A 19,774-nucleotide genomic window follows, 5' to 3' on the forward strand; every position below is an offset into this window, starting at 1 on the left:
CCAGTCATCCCTGTCTCACCCTGCACTTCTCTTCACTAACACCAGCAAAACAAGATGAGGTGATTTTAAAACATGTTAGAAGTGGTTACAATTAAAATATTAACATCGTGCCTAAATAATAATTTGGAAATGCCTTTGTTAAAAAGGGAAACTAGAGTTGAACAACTGTAGATTTAAAGATTTTGTAAATGTTTGCTGATTTTCACCAGTTCGTCAGTGGTCAGGGCTAACTTTAACCACCAGATGGAGATGGAGGGTTCATCATTAATGTGTGACTATCTGGAGGCCAAAATCCTCAACCTCCTCCATCTCCTGTTTACTGTCAGCATCCTGCTCTGAAAGAGATTCAGGATATTGATAAAAAACCCAGCAGAGTAGGTGGATACAGGAGAAAGTAGATATTTGAAAATCTCTTGCAATCAGTGGTTATGAACAAACTGCATCTACGTGTCCGGACTTTGAGAAGTGAATTAAACTGAACAGAGAAGCTCAGTGTGAGGATATCACTGTTTACATGTGGGATTCAAACGGATTGTCAATCAATATTAAATATCCTGAAGGGTGGAGCTCCAGCGAGCATGGTTTGTCCTTGCGGGGTATCTCCTAATTAGGTTAAATGCATAACATGAGACTATAAAGTAAAGGTCGACATCAAAATCATTAAAAAAAAGATATTAAATTAGGATTTAAAAAAATGTATATACAAGTCACTGAAATAGAGACAGTAGAGGGGACATTGCAAGTTACTGCACAGATAAATAGAATAAATGTTGCACTTGGGGGTGGTGGACAAATGAAGATAGATAAAATAGTCTAGTCCAGTAGAGTTGTGCTGTTATGAGGTGCTCTGTTACACCTGTCCACAGACCGAGGGGTTCAAATGTGTCTGGTTAATTGGATTATCACAGATGTTTGTGTATTTCCAGATGCAGCAGGTTTTGTGAAAATTTATATAATTATTTATATAATTAAATATAATAATTTGCTAAATTACGACTTTAATCTCGAACACTCAGGGTTTTTTCCCCTGTGAGTGTACAGCAGGAAACTGTAAAGTCAGTTAAAAAGTGCTGGTGAGGCCTGTCTGTTAAAGGTGGAGAGGTGGTACTGGGGGGCCTGAGGGGTCTTCAGGTGGGTCCTGCAGATGGAGATGACTGCCTCTGCTCTGGCAGCTCCTCCTGGGATAGTCTGGACTATGATTGGCAAACAGGAGGGTGTTTGAATCACAGGGCTCAAATGCCAAATAGGGTGAGTGATGAGTACACCATGTACAGTCAGCAGGATCAGCAACCCCCCCCCCACACACACACACATACCAATGCATCTACTCACAAACAGGAAGGGCTGATAAGTAAGGGCACATTATATGATTTCTATCACAAGTTTCAATATGACTTTCGTGGCTGATGCAACAAAGACCATGGTTTCAGAGAAACAGCTGGCGCCTCCCCTTCATCTCCTCCTCCTCCCTCCGCCTATAAACCAGCTGGAGAACACAGAAGCTTCCTCAATCCTCAGCGGCAAATAGCAAAACAGCGGCATCTCACCCACTTAGCGAAACTATTCAAGTAGATTGTCAAGCGTCAAGAAGATGGAGCAAGTCCTGGCACCACTGAGAGAGGCCGTGCGCGAACAGGTGAGGCCACACGCACGATTACGCGCGCCTTAAAACCCGCATTGACTTTAATCTTTGCTAACACCCACTTTCAATTGCGCGTATCTGCGTGTGCATGGAGGGATAAATATGTTGTTGCACAGAAGAGCGCAGTGAAAACATAACTGTGATCAAAAAAAGTGTGATGGGGAACTTCTTTAGTCAGAGCCTCGTGTTTTAAAAGTGAAAGTGAAGGTTAGACCTGCAGGGTAATTTCCTTCTAAATATAACTTTAAAGATGATATCACTTTGTTGATGTAGATGATGAAACAGAGAATTAAAAGTAATATCAGAAAAACTTTATAGCATTTATCTGAACAATGGTACAAAGTGCTTTACATGGAATAAAAAGAGTACAGCAACGAGTACAAGTACAGCAACAATACAAATCAAATATAATCCGTCAATGATTTGATTGTATTTTGAGATCATTTTCGTAAATCACGATTTGCCTCTTAGGGCTCAACAAGGTGTGACATAGCCTCGACAAGAGTGAAAAACCGAGATGCAATAGATAAGATAACAAAGGAGAAAATATTAAAAACCAACAACAGTTGTTAAAACCAGTTAAAAAATATAGGCTCTTCTATAAAAACTTTTTTAAGCGATTATTTAAAAACAGTTAAAGTGTGAGGGCCCTGATAGGAAAAGTGCAGCAAAATCTTTGTTTCCTGTCTAATCTAGGAATCAGTTGCAAGTGTTAGTTGGGAGATCTTAGATTACAATGTTAGTAGCTCTGTAATGTAACTGGGGACCAGATTGTGCTGAGATTTAAAAGTTATTAAAATCTAAAAATCTATTCTAAATGTAACTGGCAGCCGATGAAGAGATACAGGCCCTAAACAATCCCACCCAATATAATGCATCAGTTACCACAAGAGGAGGCATAACGTGGTATTTTTCTGCAGGGTGACCTTGTGCAGCAGTTGAAAGCGAAAGGCGCCTCAGAGCAGGAGGTGAACAAAGCTGTGGCGGAGCTGAAAGCCCGAAAGAAGAATCTTGAAGCAAAGGTTCGCCTCTCAACAGCTGCTTTATCTTTTCCTTTTGATTTCACTTTGACTTTTGACTTTTTTAATAACTTCTTCGTGCACTTATTCATCCTCACTTGTAGGAACTTGCTCTGCAACCTAAAGATGATGTGGTGGACAGGGTGAAAATGGAGGATACCTTAAAGAGGAGGTTTTTCTACGATCAGGCTTTTGCCATATATGGAGGTAAAAATGTTTCTTACAATACAGAGTGAAAGCCCAACCAACCAGCTATGGGTGGAGCCATGTTGAAAGTGAAAGTTTAACTTCTTCACAGGTGTAAGCGGCCTGTATGACTTCGGCCCTGTGGGCTGTGCCCTGAAGAACAACATCCTGCAGGTGTGGAGGCAGCACTTCATCCAGGAGGAGCAGATCCTGGAGATCGACTGCACCATGCTGACCCCTGAGCCCGTCCTCAAGTACGTACACTCATGCTCCCACCGCTCCTGCCTGAGAAAAGTGCAAATTGAATCTCCAGATCTGACTTAAAACCTGCTTTGTCTTTCCAGGACATCAGGGCATGTGGATAAATTTGCTGACTACATGGTGAAAGACGCCAAGACTGGAGAATGCTACCGAGCTGATCACCTCCTCAAAGGTGACTCACTCCTCACGTCATTACATCATTTGAAATAAGCCACCCTCAGGCCTTTATTGTTTGCATTCCACAGAGGGTGGAATCCCTCAAAAGAATGATGAACTGGTGACCTGAAAACCAAACACACAAACACAGCAGATAATTACTACCTGAGCTGCTATTCTTCAAATTATATTAATCTAAAACTTGCACATCATAGATTAGAATAACTACAGTCTGTGAGAATATAATAAAATAATAATCCACCATTCTGACTGCTTCTCTGCAGATCCAGTTTTAAAAGAACATGCAAGCTCATGTGACAGAACAGGATTTTACTTGTCTTACCGGGTTATCTGTCCCCAGGGAGTCAGGGCTGTGGGCTGAGTCTGACTATTCATCCATGAATGCACAGAGTATTTTGTAATTATCAAACAGACAGACAAACAAAATGAAAAGATAACCTCCTCGGGTTGAGGTAATAATGCCGATTAGCAAGAAAACCAAGCTGCTGCACAGAAAGTTATCCTATGAATTACGACTTGTGTGGTTATGCAAACTTTTTCTTTCAAGGCTAATATTCGTTTGATGGCAGCTAATCGAGGTGTTTGCTTCCTCGCAGCTCACTTAAAGAAGATGATGTCTGACGACAAGTGCTCGGAGAAGCAGGCGAACGAGATGGAGGACGTGATCACTCAGGTGAGTGCTTCAATAAGGTGAAAACGCTGACCTCTGCTGATGGAGAAATAAATAATCCCATGCATCGCTGCCGCTGTTGTTTCAGATGGACAACTACACTCAGGAGGAGTTGGCTGATCTCTTTGTGAAATACAACGTCAAGTCTCCGTCCACAGGAAATGAGCTCACACCTCCCATCTCCTTCAACCTGATGTTCAAGACGTCCATTGGGCCGGGAGGCAACACGCCCGGGTACTGAGCAGCTTTAAATCACCATCTGTGTGTGAAGAAAAGCAATTCGCTGAGTGACGACTGATGTGTTTCTGTGCAGATATCTGAGGCCTGAAACAGCTCAGGGAATGTTCCTCAACTTCAAGCGTCTGCTGGAGTTCAACCAGGGGAAACTGCCCTTCGGTGCCGCCCAGATCGGAAACTCCTTCAGGAACGAAATCTCTCCTCGCTCTGGACTCATCCGTGTCAGGTAGTGAGAAACTCCAGCTCCTCAACACGGGATCACCTGCAAATTACAAATGCACGGTTAGAATAACATTTTCCTCCCTCACAGAGAGTTCACTATGGCTGAGATCGAGCACTTTGTGGACCCCAATGAAAAGATCCACCCAAAGTTCTCCAACGTGGCCGACCTGGAGATTCTGTTGTTCTCCTCGAAGGCTCAGACCAGTGGACAGCCTGCAGGGGTCATGAGGCTGGGGGACGCTGTGGAGCAGGTAGGAGGTCATTTCATTTGATGAATGAGAAATGTGTGGGTGTGCATTATAAGTTAGTGTTGAAAACATACCTGCTCTTATAGCTTATATATTATATCACATAGTAACTGATGGCCCCTAATAATAATCTTCATTTAACAATATTAATGCAAGAGCAAACAAATGATATTATCAATGTTAAACTGTAAAGATTCTCAGTACAAGTAGTGCTGCACAATTAATCCTGACAAAAGCCTGATCTCGATTCACGTCAGTTAAGGATAATTCAATATTTTGACAATAGTTCACTGAAAAAAAGATTATTATACATTTTAGATATTAAATATATTCAACACAAGGTTGTGATGATAATTAAAGGTAAATAAATGTAATGGTGAGAATAAAAAACGATTTTCAGGCGCTGAGTGACGTCTTTCAATCTTGTGCTGCAGGGAGTGATCAACAACTCAGTGCTGGGTTACTTCATCGGAAGAATCTACCTGTATCTGCTCAGAGTGGGTCTCTCCAAAGACAAAGTGCGCTTCCGTCAGCACATGGAGAACGAGATGGCTCACTACGCCTGCGACTGCTGGGACGCTGAGTCCAAGACCTCCTATGTAAAGCTTTTCCCTTATTACTCACTTATGAGCTTGAACACAACAAGACCACAAACATGTTTTATTCTTATACATCAATTGTTTGTTTTTTTATGTCTCTTGCTCTCTCAGGGTTGGATTGAGATTGTGGGCTGTGCCGATCGCGCCTGTTACGACCTCTCTTGTCACACCAGAGCCACCAAAGTGCCTCTGGTGGCTGAGAAGCCTTTGAAAGAGCCCATATCCTTTCGTCAAAGCCAGTTTAACCATCCTGACTTCAATCACATCATGAGTCGGTTTGTTTGATTTCATTAGGCCCATTGCAAAGGTATTTCTAACATCAAAATAATAAATAAAAAAAGTATTTTATCATAATACACATAAGAAAAAGGAATGCACTTCTCTATTATTATTATTATTTTTATAGTTTAAGCATGTTTTAGGCTTTCACTGGAAAAAAAATAATATTTATAAATGCTAACATTCAGGCTAAAATGCTGTGTTTGAGATGGCTGTCGACTAACAGGGTGCAACATTCCCTATTAAGTGCTTATGTAATTTTAAAAAAACCTAGAGACTGATTAGAAACTTTTGAAATATTGCTCTGGTTTAGATGTCACATATATATCACACGCCTCTGTTTTACTCCCTAACTCCTTCACACAAAGTGGTTAATGTCATCCAGTTCGAGCCCAACAAAAGCGCCATAGGAATGTCCTACAAGAAGGACGCCAAGCAGGTCATGGACTTCCTGGCTGTCTGTGACGAATGCTACATTACTGATCAGGAGAAGCTTCTCAGTGCTACTGGGTAACTGAAGCTCATCGGTGCACAATGTAGAAGAAATGTGGTTATGATTATTTATTTTTTAATCTGGCAATGCCGTGCTCGTGTCCGCAGGGAGTTCAAGTTTGAGACCGAGGGCAAAACCTTCAAACTGACCAAGGACATGGTCAGTGTGAAGAGGTTCCAGAAAACCCTGCACGGTAAGACGGAATATTATTAGGGACATATTGAAAATAATAAACAAAGATATTTTTGACATCTTGAGAATGAGGCTTTAATATTATGAGAATAAAGTCTGAATTGAGAGGAAAGTCATACCACAAGTAAAAGTCACAGGAGTTCCACTCCCTCTGGATTCCAACACTTCAAAAAGCAGATGTAAACAATAATCAGCAACTTCCAAACATTTCCTCCTCCAGTGAACAGGCTTGTTAGGGTTTCCTGTGTGGTTCTTTGGTGAGAATAGACGATTTCTTGAACAATCATTTCAACGTCCTGGTACTTAACATGGTATCTAAAGTCGAACGCCACAAGAAGCTCCACATTCGTCATTTAAACACAGACAACAGGCCGATCTTCTAATATTCACTCTTACAACATGACACATGGCCCAAAATGATGACTTTATCTTCGTAACATTATGTCCTTATTTGCGCCCTTAAACCTTTTGTCGTGTAACTGTAGAGTAAAACAGTTTTCTCGTCGTGGGCGTTAAAAAAACTGTTGTCTTTCCCACAGTGGAGGAGATCGTCCCCAACGTCATCGAGCCGTCGTTCGGCATCGGTCGGATCATGTACTCCATCTTTGAGCACTCGTTCAATATCCGTCAGGGGGATGAACAGAGGACGGTGAGAAGACTTCAAAACAGGACTCAGGATCATTCGCTTGTATTGATTTCGACTTGTTTCATTGATGATTTTTTTTATTTCTTGTCCAGTATTTCACCTTCCCTGCTCCTGTAGCTCCGTACAAATGTTCCATCCTGCCTCTGAGCCAGAACCAGGAGTTCATGCCATTTGTCTCCCAGTTATGTGAGTATGATACTAACTTCGACATTTCAATACAATAACTTAATTTAAAGATTTGATTGTGAAACCACATGTTTATTTGCTTTCTTCATGTGAACAAACAAGATATGATATGTTAAAGTGAGCTTCAGAGATGGTGGAAAGGAAATAAGCATATTTCCGTAAATGTCTATTTCTTTACAGTCTTTGCCGAGGTTTTCTTTTCTTCTGAAACTCATCTTCTGTTTACTCCTTTTGATCACCGTCCTCTTTTCTCCTTTCAGCTGAGAAGATGACAAAATTCGGCTTGTCTCACAAGGTGGACGACTCCTCCGGATCCATCGGGCGGCGCTACGCCAGGTCGGACGAGATCGGAGTGGCGTTCGGCATCACCATCGACTTTGACACTGTGAACAAGACGCCGCACACGGCCACTCTGAGAGACCGGGACTCCATGAGGCAGATCCGGGCTGAGGTAAAACACGGAAATAACTTTAACTTTAATTTATAGTTGTATTAATAAGTGTTAAGTATCTTTTTTATTAATTTATTCAAATGCATCGCAGGTGTCTGAGTTACCAGGGATGGTACGAGATCTGGCCCACGGCACCTTGACTTGGGCTCAGGTGGAGAGCAAGTATCCGTTATTTGAAGGACAGGAGACCAGCAAGAAGGAGTAACCAGGCTGTGACTCCTCTGTCTCCTCTGTAACTCCTCCAAAAACGATTTTGCTTTTAAATCTGTTGTTTTTTTAAACTCAATTTTTATTGGCTTTTAAAATATGAAGTGTAAAAAATGATGATGATGATGCACAGGCTGAATATTATCATTATTATTATGTTGTATTCATTCCAGGCACTGACCCGTATCAGTGTTCAGACATACTGTTTATTACGTAGCAACATCTGTGGCACATTGAAGGAATCATTCACTTTCACAAAACTGTAGTTTTCGCTTTATTGTTGTCACCTGAGTAACTGTATGTACAGGTTAACTGTATGCTTTGCTTGACTTCTCCAAATAAACCATGTGTGGCTTTTAATCTTTTGAGTCCTGCACCTTTTTGTTTTTATGTTCTCTGGTTGTCGGACAGTCGGCCCCATTGTTTTGAATACAATATCTTCAAAACACCTTGAGAGAATCCTTCCAAAATCATTTTGGTGTCTTGAACATGATGTCTCAAGTCTGTCTTTTGGAAATTTGTTCAGATTTCGACCAGGTGTCACTGGGACTCAAAGATGAACTGATTCTATTTCAGTGGTTAAAGTTCAAAGGTCACAGTGACTGCATGTCATTGTGAGTGTAATACTTCAGAAACACCTGGAGGAACTGAAACCACTGGTTGGCAGTGGCACACAACCACAAGGCAGTGATTCAAGTCATATGCAGGCTTTCTTTGTGGTTCCCCCCCCCCCGAGTGCATCTCTCTGTATTGTACTTTGTGATACGTTGTTGTGCAGCTGTCGAATGTGAAGCACGGATGTTTGGTTACAGCTCGAAATTGCAACAGGCTTAGACCCTCCCAAAACAGATCTGGCAGACAGGAATATGGAAAATGGCAACGAGAGGAAAAGAGAGAGGAGGTCTTTTCATTTGAAAATGTTGAATAATCATACACATTTTTAAAAGTGGGTCAAACAAGGACAATTACACGGTGTGACACTGAATATGATGAATTACAAAACCTTCTGCACACAGCAGACTGCTGCTGCATTATTTAAAAAGGTGTAGGATATCTTAAACCAGCCCAGATCAGATAACCTGGTGTTATCATGATGTTGTCGTGCTTATAACCTATTGAACTGATTTAGCAGCCGTGCCCACCCCCTGTGTGTCAGTGGTCAAAGTATAAATACATCATTTCCCCTTTAACCGGTGGCAGCTCCCTCTCAGGGAGTCAGAGGGTCCCGCAGCCTGGCCTGCACCCTGTGGATGCACAGCAGCTGTGAAAGTTGACATTTTCTTACGTGTTTTGTTCAACATGTTGCTTTAACCTTCTGAGACAAATTGAGAGAGATTTTGTTTTACAGCGACTTCTTCTGGGCCTGCGATTGCTGCGTTCAAGGTTAGTATCACAACAGGTGCTGCAGGGGACAAACTGAAGTGCATGACCGTGTGGCATTTCAACGGCAGGGATCTCACCCACACATTGTGATGGGGGAACAGGGTTTTTAATGTGGCTCATAATTTAGATCTTATCAGTGTGTTCTGGCTTCTGTGCTACAGAAACATGAAAGATTCTAAGTTTCTGCATCACAAAGCAGTTTATGTTGTTTTTCAGTGTCGAACCTGCACTTAAGTTACAGAATTAACTCACAAGAGAGAAGAAGTTTGGTTAAAAATAGCAGGCAGCTGCACTTTGTCTTCACGGCTCTGAATCCTAATCAGTGGAAACTTGCCCATTTGCCCTCCACTGTTCTTTACTTGATAAACGTCTGTAACTGAGTCTCTCACATTTAAGAGAAAACTTCTTTTGGTTCAAAAGATGCATCAATGTGAAAACCATCCAAAAACTACATTTACTCAAGTTCAGTATATAAGTGTAATTTTGATGTTATTTATTTGCACATTTAAATGCTATTCTACTTTATTGTGTTTGGGGAAATTTAACTATGCAACATTTATTTGTCAGCTGTGGTCATTACTTTGCAAAATAAAGTTTTTACATGGAAAAGCTCTGTTGTGCTGAAATGTTGCAGATTATTTGTGATTCAAATGAGGAGCAGCTCAACCAATTATATATATAAAATGCAGCTTTTCTCATGTAATTATAGAACATTATAATGTCTTTATAATCAATCACCATGGTAACCATAACGGGCCCTCGCTCCTGATGTCGTAAATGTAACAAAGACAAACATGAACAGGAGCAGCAGGTTAGCCTGAAGACGAGCTGACGAGTGTCATTACAGCTGTGAAACCTGTTTAAGTTGTGCAGAATTATTGACAGAGACTATTGACAGTGCTGCTATGTTGTGTTATGTTCAGGAGCCTTCACAGCTTCTTCCAGTCTCTGTCACCATGGGGATCAAAGCTGCTCTTCCCAAATATGAGATCTACTTCTACAACACAGTGCTGTGTCTGGCCATGTTCTGGGCGGCCGGCTGGATCTTTGAGGTGTCCAGCTGTGAGTACGAGGAGGCGTGCACACACATACACACACACACACAGTACTAGAACATCGTTCTTGTGTAGCTAGTCTGTCTCCGAGTCAAACCACTTGTGCTGAAGCTTCATTAAAAGGTTGCCAATTTATTCTAAAGAGCTCGACAAAGAAAAAAGAGCCCTGCACGCCTACACGTGTCTTCAACCTGTGCTCAGGTTGAAACTGAGTGGAGCTTTATTGTGAATTTACAGCAGAATCTGATTTTTACTTCATATCAACAGAGGAAATAGAACAACACATGCCTTATGTTGCAGATAACAAAACCCTCACATGCGTTAACATGTCTAATAACTATATTGTCTCTGCAAACAAACAAAATATGCAAATCCCAAACCGCAGCCTCTCCACCCCCTGCTGGAAACCTGTTTGACCTGTAATGCAGCCTGCCTCCAGGGGGGGATTGAGATGCTTTGGCTTCACCTTTATGGGAGCTGTCTCCAAACTTTGTATACAATCATTGTATTGAATTATTTGTGATATTATCCATAAAAAGAAACATGAACATGTTTTTAACGTAATGGGTAAAGTTCAAACTAATATTTGAATATCATCTGAATGTGTCATAACATCAGAACTGTTATTATATTATGACACATGACACACACCCATGTAGCAAACTTGTTTTGTCCCAGATCCGGCTCACATAAAACATGGAGTTAACACCTTACTTGTGTTTTCCATTAGAGGCCCTCATTTGTTTTGGGATGTTTAGGCCCAGATTTTAGAAATGGGCCACTGTGGGCTCAGACTTTGTCTGTGCCACAAAGAGGCCAGAACTGCTGCATCATTGCCTGAAGTGGCCCACATCCATATGTCATCTGGGTAGTAATCCTCAACGTTCCAAATGTATTAGAGTGCCACAAATCTACAACACATTAAAAACAAGATACAGTTTAACTTGTTTAGTTAGAGCTCAAACCTCCTGTTGTACAGACACGCACAGACAACACAATATGCAGTGTACATACAGTACAGTGTCACTGTGTGAGTCAAGAGCTATGCAAACCACGCAGAGATCAAGTGTCGGTATTAATACACACAGACCAGAGGAAGAAAATAGGTCCTGTGTTGCTGCTGCATATTGTGTGTTTCACTGTCACTGGACTCAAGGACAAGAAGATTCTTAAAATCCAGTGACAGAAAATGTAAATGTGTGTGTTTGCTTACACGAGACAGCCTAGTTTGTTTCAGCCAGTCTCATGTTACTGATGTGATCTACAATAAATTCCTCTCACTATATTTTCTCTTTTTCATATTCCAGCCAACGCAAACAGAAAGTCATTCAAACCCAGTGTGAAACCAGGCTGGTACTATTTTGGGAGGAAAATGGTGAGAGAACATTCACATTTTAAATGAGGCAGATTTCGCTTTTCAAACATTTTTGTTTAACTTTTACATTTCTGTCACTCACCATTTCTGCAGGATACAGCTGATTTCGAGTGGATGATGTGGTTTTCCACGTTCAGAGCGCACATCCTGTTCGCTCTGTCGGGTCACGTGCTGTTCGCCAAGATCAGCTCCATGCTGGCTCCACAGGTGCTTCTCAAGATGAAATGATGAATCTCTTGTGCTCCGAAGATGAGGGATGAGGGAAAAGAGGAAAAGAATTGAGCCATTATAAAATAAGGTGGAGGAGACTAACATGTCATCTGCCACAGTGAATTCATCTCTCACTATGATGTGAGAAACTGGATTTGAGATCCACTTTGTCACAATTCATTTTTACACCATTGCACAGTGACTTTTAATATCATGAGATAAACAGCAGAAGACGAATGGGACCAGGTGGAAAGACAGACAGAGCAAATGGAGGGATGAGTGTGTAGCCGACGAATGAAGAAGGCGGAGAGCAGTAAACAGAAGTGTAGCTCCATATTTAGCAAGATCAGTTATATCTCTCAAGAGGAGGAGAACTCTTTTGTACTGGTTTTGTAATGTGTCACATGATAGAAATATCATTGAAAACACATTTAAAAAACATTTAAATTAAAAATATTTAAAATATTTTTAGCTCAGTCATAGCGAGTCAATGCTTATTTTTAATAGACAAAAGATATTTGTAGAATTAGAATGTAACCTACCTATGTGTATCAACTATATCCATGAACATGAGCTTATTGTTTTCTTTTAATTGTTAAATATGCCAGTGGGTGCACTACAAAAACATTTAAAGCATAATTGCAAGAACAGTACGATACACTGGATATTCTGAAGTTGTACACATTTATGAACCACTTATTTGACGACTACTTATTTCTTCTGGCTAGAAACAGTTCAGATTTTCTCAGACAAATTCCAAAGCTGCATCATTGGACTGCTTTAGAGACGAGTGTTTTTCCCCTCTCACAGAACAGGTCCTTGGTGTACATGGTGTATGGAGTCCTGGCCGTGTGGACCAGTATGGGCTGGACCTATGTCACCCTCATCCTGTCCCACTGCATCCTGCTCTACAGCATCTCCCTGGTGAAAATCCGCTGGCTCTGCTTCGTCACTGGTCTCTGTACCCTCGCCACGTTCAAGTGTGAACCCTTCGTGTCCTGGCAGGTGAACCGCTGCACACACATCTGGAGAAGAGAGGACAAATGAGGGAACAGTTGATGAAAGTAAAAGAAAGGGGAGAAAAGCACCTGGTTCTTTTTTTTTTAATTCTCGGTTGTCCATATTTCACAGGCTGGATTTGTGCATGGCGACTTTGAGCTGCGTCACGTTCTCTTCTATGGAGGTTGTGGGTTCACCATCATGCGCTGTATGAGCTTTGCTCTGGAGAACTGTGAAAGAAAAGATGGAAACTACAACATCCTGGAGCTGCTCAAGTACAACTTCTACCTCCCTTACTTCTATTTTGGGCCCATCATGACCTTTGATAAATTTCATATTCAGGTAAGTCAAACTAAGGCCTCATCACTCATCCCATCCCTCTCCATTCAAAAAAAGCAATCTAATCTGTAACTTTTATACTTTTGAGTTATCTCTATAGGTTGCGGTTTAGTTGAGACATGTGTCTGCTGCCCCCTGCAGGCCAACAAGTCAGTTCTAACCAGGAAGGAGTGGGAAATGTGGAACATCAGTCTGCAGGGCCTTATTCACCTTGGGGTCATCATTGGAGTGGACGTCCTCTTCCACTTCATGTACATCCTCACTATCCCCGCTGACATCAAGCTGCTCAAACGCCTCTCTGACTGGGCTCTAGGTCTGAAACACCTCCTTGAAATATACTAAATGAAATGGGTTTCCCCACAAATGAGCATGTTCTCCCTGGTGTCAGCTGTTCTTTGTGTAAAAATGAATGCAGCACTGATTTTTTTCCATCATTTCCAGTGGGTCTGGCGTATTTTAACTTGGTGTATGATTGGGTGAAAGCAGCCGTCATGTTCGGAGTCATCAGCACGGTATCCAGACTGGATCATCTCGACCCTCCCAAGCCGCCAAAATGCATCACTATGCTCTATGTGTTCGCTGAGACGTGAGTTAACAATACATAGCTCGATTTTAACTGGTTCATTACACTCATGATATAATATTAATGTTACACTAAACCTGATCTTTAATTTTCCTTTTCGTAGCCACTTTGACAGAGGAATCAATGACTGGCTGTGCAAGTGAGTGTCCCACAGAGAATGATTTAAAATTAAAATCTTATTTCTCTTGTGAAGTTAAGGTCTTGTGATATGCTTACTGTCCACAGGTATGTGTACGATCCCCTGGGTGGAAAGCATGACAACGCAGTGGAGGAGCTTTTGGCGACGCTGTGCACCTTCGGCGTCACCGTGCTCTGGCTGGGCCCCTGCGAGGTGGTGCTGCTCTGGGCCTTCTTCAACTGCTTCGGCCTCAACTTTGAGCTGTGGACGGCCAAGTTCTTCTCCATGGAGCCTTTCGCTTCTTTTGAGGTGGGTTTATACGTCAGATAGAATATAGACATTTTATTATATATATAACAATAATAAAGAGCATAAAAACAATGAAAACTTTTAGGGGATTTAAAAGAATTTCTGATCTCAGCTGGTGTGAGTCACTCCAGATTTCAGGGGCCTGTACTGCAAAAGCAGGAAGCAAAGTCAGACTATCAGCTGATCTAGGATGGCATGCAGGTTAACAGGGAGTAAGTAAATCTTGATATACACAGGGGCTAAAGGAAGCCAATGAAGCAAGGCTACAATCTGTGTTATGTGGTCACGCTTTCCTAATCCTGGCAGCAGCTTTTTTTAGGACTATGCAGGGAGGCCTGAGGAATACCTACAGAGGGAAATCTAGTTTGACCTAGGTGACCTAAGATAATTATTTTTTTTATGTATTGTACAGATGGCGATGACGGAAGCAATGTCCCGCAGGGTCAGAGCCGTCGCCAACACTTTTAACTTCTGGTGCATCGTCCTGTTCAACATCCTGGCACTGAACAGTTTGGACTTTGCCAAATTAGTCGCCAAACGTCTGCTTCTCAAAGGTGATTTCTTTTCTTTGAAGGTTTCATTTAACCACCAGCTCTTTCAATAATGAATCTATGTGTCTCCTCTCCTTCCAGGTTTCCCCATAACCACCATCATTGTCATGTTCATGACTTACTGCCTGATTCAAGTGATTAAGGAGCGAGAAAGGAGGCAGGCCCTCATAGATGATCCTGATCCTCTTCCTCCGGCCCCAGCTCCCAACGCCACCGCCTCCACCAGCCCGACCAGTGCTGCAGCCGAACCTGCCTCTGCTCAGCCCGTCACAGATCCCAGCAAGGAAAAAGCAGAGTAGATATTTGATGGTCATCAGATAATAAAGGATGTAGCAGCCAACAGTATTAATAAAGTTTAGTGTCAAACAGCTTTAACTGTAAATATATATTGAACATCATTTTACTGTATTTGTAACAAAAAGTGATAAAACGTAATATTGATGAAAGACAATCACATTTGATATCTTTTCATCTTAAACTGGTCAACGACATCGTAGAGAAATTAAAACTTTTTCTGAAAAAAAGCTGCATTAAGTGTTAATACACAAAAATAAACTTTGATTTGTCATGTTTTGTGCCTTCTCTGACCTTTCCACTGAATCTGTTTATGTGACACTGAGGAGCTTTTTACACCATCTGAGTCAGTGTCGTGTCTCGTGGTCGTAGGTGTGAGGTATTTCTGCAGGATTACATCAGCAGTTTGTTTTGCGCCTCCACGCTGGAAACAGATTTAAAGAGCGTCCAGTGGAGCAGCTGTGGTCAGAAGACATTCAGTGCCATGACAAGAGCAGAGATTCTGTTTTTACCCTGATTTCAGGGCTCCACATGGGTTTCTATCAGTCAGATAGGGTGGCGTTGCTTTCACCAGAGCACTGTAGAGATTTTACACTTGAAGATCAGTTTGTTTGTCGTGAGGAGTGCATGAACACTGCAGGTGTATTAAGTCTTCTGTGGCTCTAGAGGACCTTTCCGCAGTCTGAGGGAATAACCTTGATGATGTCATTGGGATTATTTTAGCTCAAGAGTCCAAAGTGCTCAGAGAATGAGTCAAGTTGTATCATGGAAGGTGTTTATGCAGTTTGACCACTTCTGTCCTACGAAGTAAAAACAGAGTAGCTACATATTTTGTTTGTTTCAGCAATGAAATATTATCACTTCAAAACAGCGAAGGGAGCGAAGAACACAAACCCAACGCTTTCGCCTCAAAGGGTTCAGTGTGTGGGATTTAGTGGCATCTAGTGGTAGAATTGCATATTGCAGCCCGCCTCTCCCTCCCTGTTTCATTGTCAGCTGTCTGAGTGTGGGTGGATGGTACTGGGGTCGAGGATGGGACAGGGAGGCTGAAGCATGGATTTTGCGTTTCATGTTCCAAAATGAAGCTCATAGCTCCACAGCGAGCACCCAGTCTATAAATAACCGACCAGTTGGAGCTCGGTTGAAGGGTCTGGACAGCTGAGGAAGTGGGCTGCCCCCAGGTTCAGCTGGTGTGAGCTAATAGTAGACTGACTGTGCCTCTCACTCCTCTTTCCAGGCTAGAAACCAGACGTACAAGAAGCTGCTCTTTTTGTTTGTTCGCAGCCCCTGAAAGGCTCTTCGCGCTCACCTGCCTGTAAAGATGGCTTTACCCATGAACCCCATGGACGAGCCCAGGGTGTACCAGCAGACGCTGCTCCAGGACGGCCTGTTCGACCTGCTGGAGAATGACAAGCTGGTCGACTGTGTGCTGAAGATTAAAGACAAGGAGTTCCCCTGCCACCGGCTGGTCCTGTGCGCCTGCAGCTCATACTTCCGCTCCATCTTCCTGTCCGACCTGGACGAGAGCAAAAAGAGAGAGATCGTCCTGGAGGATGTGGAGCCTGGTGTCATGGGGCTGATCCTCAAGTACCTGTACACCTCTAAAATCAACGTGACAGAGCAAAACGTCCAGGACATCTTCGCCGTGGCCAACATGTATCAGATCCCCTCAATTTTCACTGTGTGTGTCTCTTTCCTACAAAAGCGCTTGAGTCTCAGCAACTGTCTGGCGATCTTCAGACTCGGCCTGATGCTAGAGTGCCCGAGGTTGGCGGTCTCTGCCCGGAACTACGCCTGTGAGCGATTCCAGCTCATCTCCAGAGACGAGGACTTCCTCCAGCTGCTCCCCAGTGAGCTGGCAGCCATTTTAGCAAACGACAACCTGAACGTAGAGACAGAAGAGGCCGTGTTTGAGACTTTGATGAACTGGGTGTCCCGGGACATAGAGAACAGAGAGAAAGAACTGCCAGGTTTGCTGGACTGCGTTCGTTTGCGTCTGGTCAACAAGGATTACTTGGAAGAAAAAGTGGAGAAGCACACGCTGATCTCTTCAAATGCTGAACTGCAGGAGAAGCTGCAGTTGGTTAAGGATGCTCATGCTGGGAAAATGCCAGAGATTAAAAAAAGCAAGAAGGAAAGTGGTGAAGCAGAGAAAGATGGAGAGGGGGAGGATAAAGAGGAGGAGGAAGGTCTTCTCCCTGGCATCCTGAATGATAACCTGAGGTTTGGCATGTTTGTCAGGAACTTGATCTTGATGGTGAATGACTCGGGGGCTGTGGCCTACGATCCGTCAGGGAACGACTGCTTCGTAGCATCAATCTCCACACAGATCCCCAAGAACCACACCAGCCTGGTCACCAGGGAGAACCAGGTGTTTGTGGCGGGAGGATTATTCCTGGACGAGCAGAACAAGGAAGATCCACTGTGCTCCTACTTCCTGCAGGTACGAGAAATAAAGATTTGACTGAAGAGAAGTTGCAGTAAAATAAACTATTCTCTTGATATTTTATAAATAATAAAATAGATTGATGAAGTAATAAGGAATGAAGTTTTACTCTCATTGTTAAAAATTTCAAGTACGATGCAACAAAAAAGCTTGCATTAAAAACCTCATGATACCCAGTTAGCAATAATTTATAACAAGTTTGCACATGCACAATTTCTAGATGCATGTGTTTATAAGCCATACTCAAATGTTTGCCCCCTGTGACCTCAGTACGACCCGGTGAGTGCTGATTGGCTGGGGATGCCTCCTCTCCCATCTCCCCGCTTCCTGTTCGGACTGGCTGAGGCAGAGAACTGCATCTTTGTGTTGGGAGGGAGGGAGCTGAAGGAGCAGGAGCACACACTGGCCTCAGTTCTGGTCTACGACAGACTGTGAGTGCGAGTTATAAAACAAACCTCGATGAATTTAGTGAATCCTTAATACAGTATTTCCCTTTTACATTCACAGATCTTTTAAATGGGGTGAATCTGAGCCAATCCCGTACCCAGTTTATGGACATGCTACGATATCCCACAATGATGTTGTCTATGTGATCGGAGGAAAGGGGGACGACAAGTGAGGCTTTCATGAATGATCTCACTACATTTTTCCCTGAAATAAAAGTCACGTAAAAGACAAACCTCAGTTCTCTCTCTCATGAACAGGAGCTGCCTAAAGAAGATAAGTGCATATGATGCCAAGAGATTTGAATGGAAGGAGCTGCCACCGATGAAGACCCCACGCTCCTTATTCGGAGCCACCGTTCATAACAACAAAATCTTTGTGGCAGCAGGAGTCACAGACGATGGCCTGACAGACACTGTGGAGGTGTACGACATCGCCACCAACAAGTAAGCTCACGCAAAACACGTCAACATGGCTGACGAAGATGAACGTGTATGTCTCATATAGCAGCTTATTCATACTCATGAAGTCACGTCTGGAAAAAAACGTGTAGGATTGTCTTTTCAGTTTGTGCTTGTTACAAAGATTAACAAAGCAAAATATAGAAATGTAAAGTAAGCAACCATTATTAAAAATATAAAATATAAGCAAAAGTAAAAACAAGTCAAGTTAATGAGTGTGCAAAGAGCAAACAGTGGCAATAGAGAAATGGTATAGACAAGTATGTTAAATTATATAAATAATCTGAATACTGCACAGTTTATTTAAATGGTATGATAAACATTATTGCATTGTTTTAAGGTGACACGGTGGATGTGAGAAATAAATATTGTACATGATTGATGTGATAATATTACACAGTGGAGACTTGGCAGAGTTTTGGAATTTGAACATTCAAAAAAAGGGAAAGTCACACTAAAGATATTGAACTTTTTTATTTCTGATATTGTTACTGATCCTATTTCCCCAACTTGGATTCTTATACAATACCTCTGGTTTCCATTTTCCAGGTGGTCAGACTTCGTACCGTTTCCCCAGGAACGCAGCTCTCTGAACCTGGTGTCTTTGGCCGGGTCGCTGTACGCTGTGGGCGGTTTTGCGATGATGCCTTTGGAGGACAGCGAGGATATCATTCCCAAAGAGATGAACGACATCTGGAGGTGGGTCACAGTCATAGAAACAATTATTTTAATCTGGACATTCATGCATAGGATTATACTTGAAATATATATACTTCAAATATAATATTTCCACAACTAAAATTAAAAAGAATCCCGGCTATACCTTTCAATCTGTAACATCAACCTGCCTGTTAAAATCAAACTAATGTTAGATATCATTCTTATAGAAAGAGATTGTGGTTTGCAGTGCTCAGGGTATTTTTACACAACAAAATACAATCCCACAGTAAAAACTTCTCTCCCAATTCTGCATTTTATGACAAATGAATTCCTGTCAACCTTGTCAGGTACAATGAGTCGGAGAAAAAGTGGACTGGGGTCCTCAGAGAAATCCAATACGCTTCGGGGGCCACTGTCCTGGGGGTCCGCCTCAACACGCTGCGTCTCACCAAGATGTGAAACCGCCTCTGCTTCCTGTTTGACAGGAGAAATCAATGCTACAGTCCACAGCAGTTGCACAGTCCAAGGACAGGAAGAGTCACACCTACGGTCACAATGACATCTAACACGAGCAAGCATGTCATGAATCAGCTGGTGTGTTTGGTGTTTGTTTTATTTTATAAAACGCTGCTCAAGTTTGTGATTGTGGCCGATTCTTGTCATGGACAATGTTCTTTTTTAAATTTATAATTTTTTTTATGTGATTCAGCAATTGATTCAGTTTGTAAAATTGTAAACAATGTGTAGGTCTGCGGACATTTTCTTTGCACTGAGTGGAATAAAATTTACATATTTAACATCAACCAAAAACCGTCTCGATAAACATGGAAAA

General features: G+C 42.2%; 3 protein-coding genes across 3 annotated transcripts; all 3 read left to right on the forward strand.

The window, feature by feature from the left end:
• Nucleotides 1–1,326: 1,326 nt before the first annotated feature.
• gars1 (glycyl-tRNA synthetase 1) lies at nucleotides 1,327–8,075 on the forward strand. Its single transcript, XM_020087732.2, has 17 exons — nucleotides 1,327–1,636; nucleotides 2,563–2,664; nucleotides 2,766–2,868; nucleotides 2,960–3,101; nucleotides 3,192–3,280; nucleotides 3,882–3,958; nucleotides 4,044–4,189; nucleotides 4,269–4,418; nucleotides 4,503–4,665; nucleotides 5,097–5,261; nucleotides 5,373–5,480; nucleotides 5,905–6,050; nucleotides 6,141–6,226; nucleotides 6,765–6,874; nucleotides 6,964–7,057; nucleotides 7,318–7,508; nucleotides 7,600–8,075. The coding sequence occupies exons 1-17, from the start codon at nucleotides 1,592–1,594 to the stop codon at nucleotides 7,711–7,713; spliced, it is 2,031 nt and encodes a 676-aa protein (XP_019943291.1). The 5' UTR covers nucleotides 1,327–1,591; the 3' UTR covers nucleotides 7,714–8,075.
• An 883-nt stretch (nucleotides 8,076–8,958) lies between these two features.
• hhatlb (hedgehog acyltransferase like, b) lies at nucleotides 8,959–15,205 on the forward strand. The gene is made up of 12 exons (XM_020087733.2): nucleotides 8,959–9,098; nucleotides 10,022–10,160; nucleotides 11,461–11,528; nucleotides 11,622–11,735; nucleotides 12,549–12,743; nucleotides 12,870–13,079; nucleotides 13,218–13,389; nucleotides 13,518–13,662; nucleotides 13,763–13,798; nucleotides 13,885–14,086; nucleotides 14,499–14,640; nucleotides 14,719–15,205. Exons 2-12 carry the CDS (start codon nucleotides 10,055–10,057, stop codon nucleotides 14,934–14,936), a joined length of 1,608 nt encoding a protein of 535 aa, XP_019943292.1. The 5' UTR covers nucleotides 8,959–9,098; nucleotides 10,022–10,054; the 3' UTR covers nucleotides 14,937–15,205.
• A 926-nt stretch (nucleotides 15,206–16,131) lies between these two features.
• klhl40b (kelch-like family member 40b) lies at nucleotides 16,132–19,580 on the forward strand. Its single transcript, XM_020087660.2, has 6 exons — nucleotides 16,132–17,374; nucleotides 17,648–17,808; nucleotides 17,885–17,992; nucleotides 18,082–18,267; nucleotides 18,832–18,981; nucleotides 19,290–19,580. Exons 1-6 carry the CDS (start codon nucleotides 16,253–16,255, stop codon nucleotides 19,399–19,401), a joined length of 1,839 nt encoding a protein of 612 aa, XP_019943219.2. The 5' UTR covers nucleotides 16,132–16,252; the 3' UTR covers nucleotides 19,402–19,580.
• The last annotated feature ends 194 nt before the right edge of the window (nucleotides 19,581–19,774 follow it).

Source organism: Paralichthys olivaceus, chromosome 17, assembly GCF_024713975.1.
Source record: "Paralichthys olivaceus isolate ysfri-2021 chromosome 17, ASM2471397v2, whole genome shotgun sequence".
NCBI classification, from domain to species: Eukaryota; Metazoa; Chordata; class Actinopteri; order Pleuronectiformes; family Paralichthyidae; genus Paralichthys; species Paralichthys olivaceus.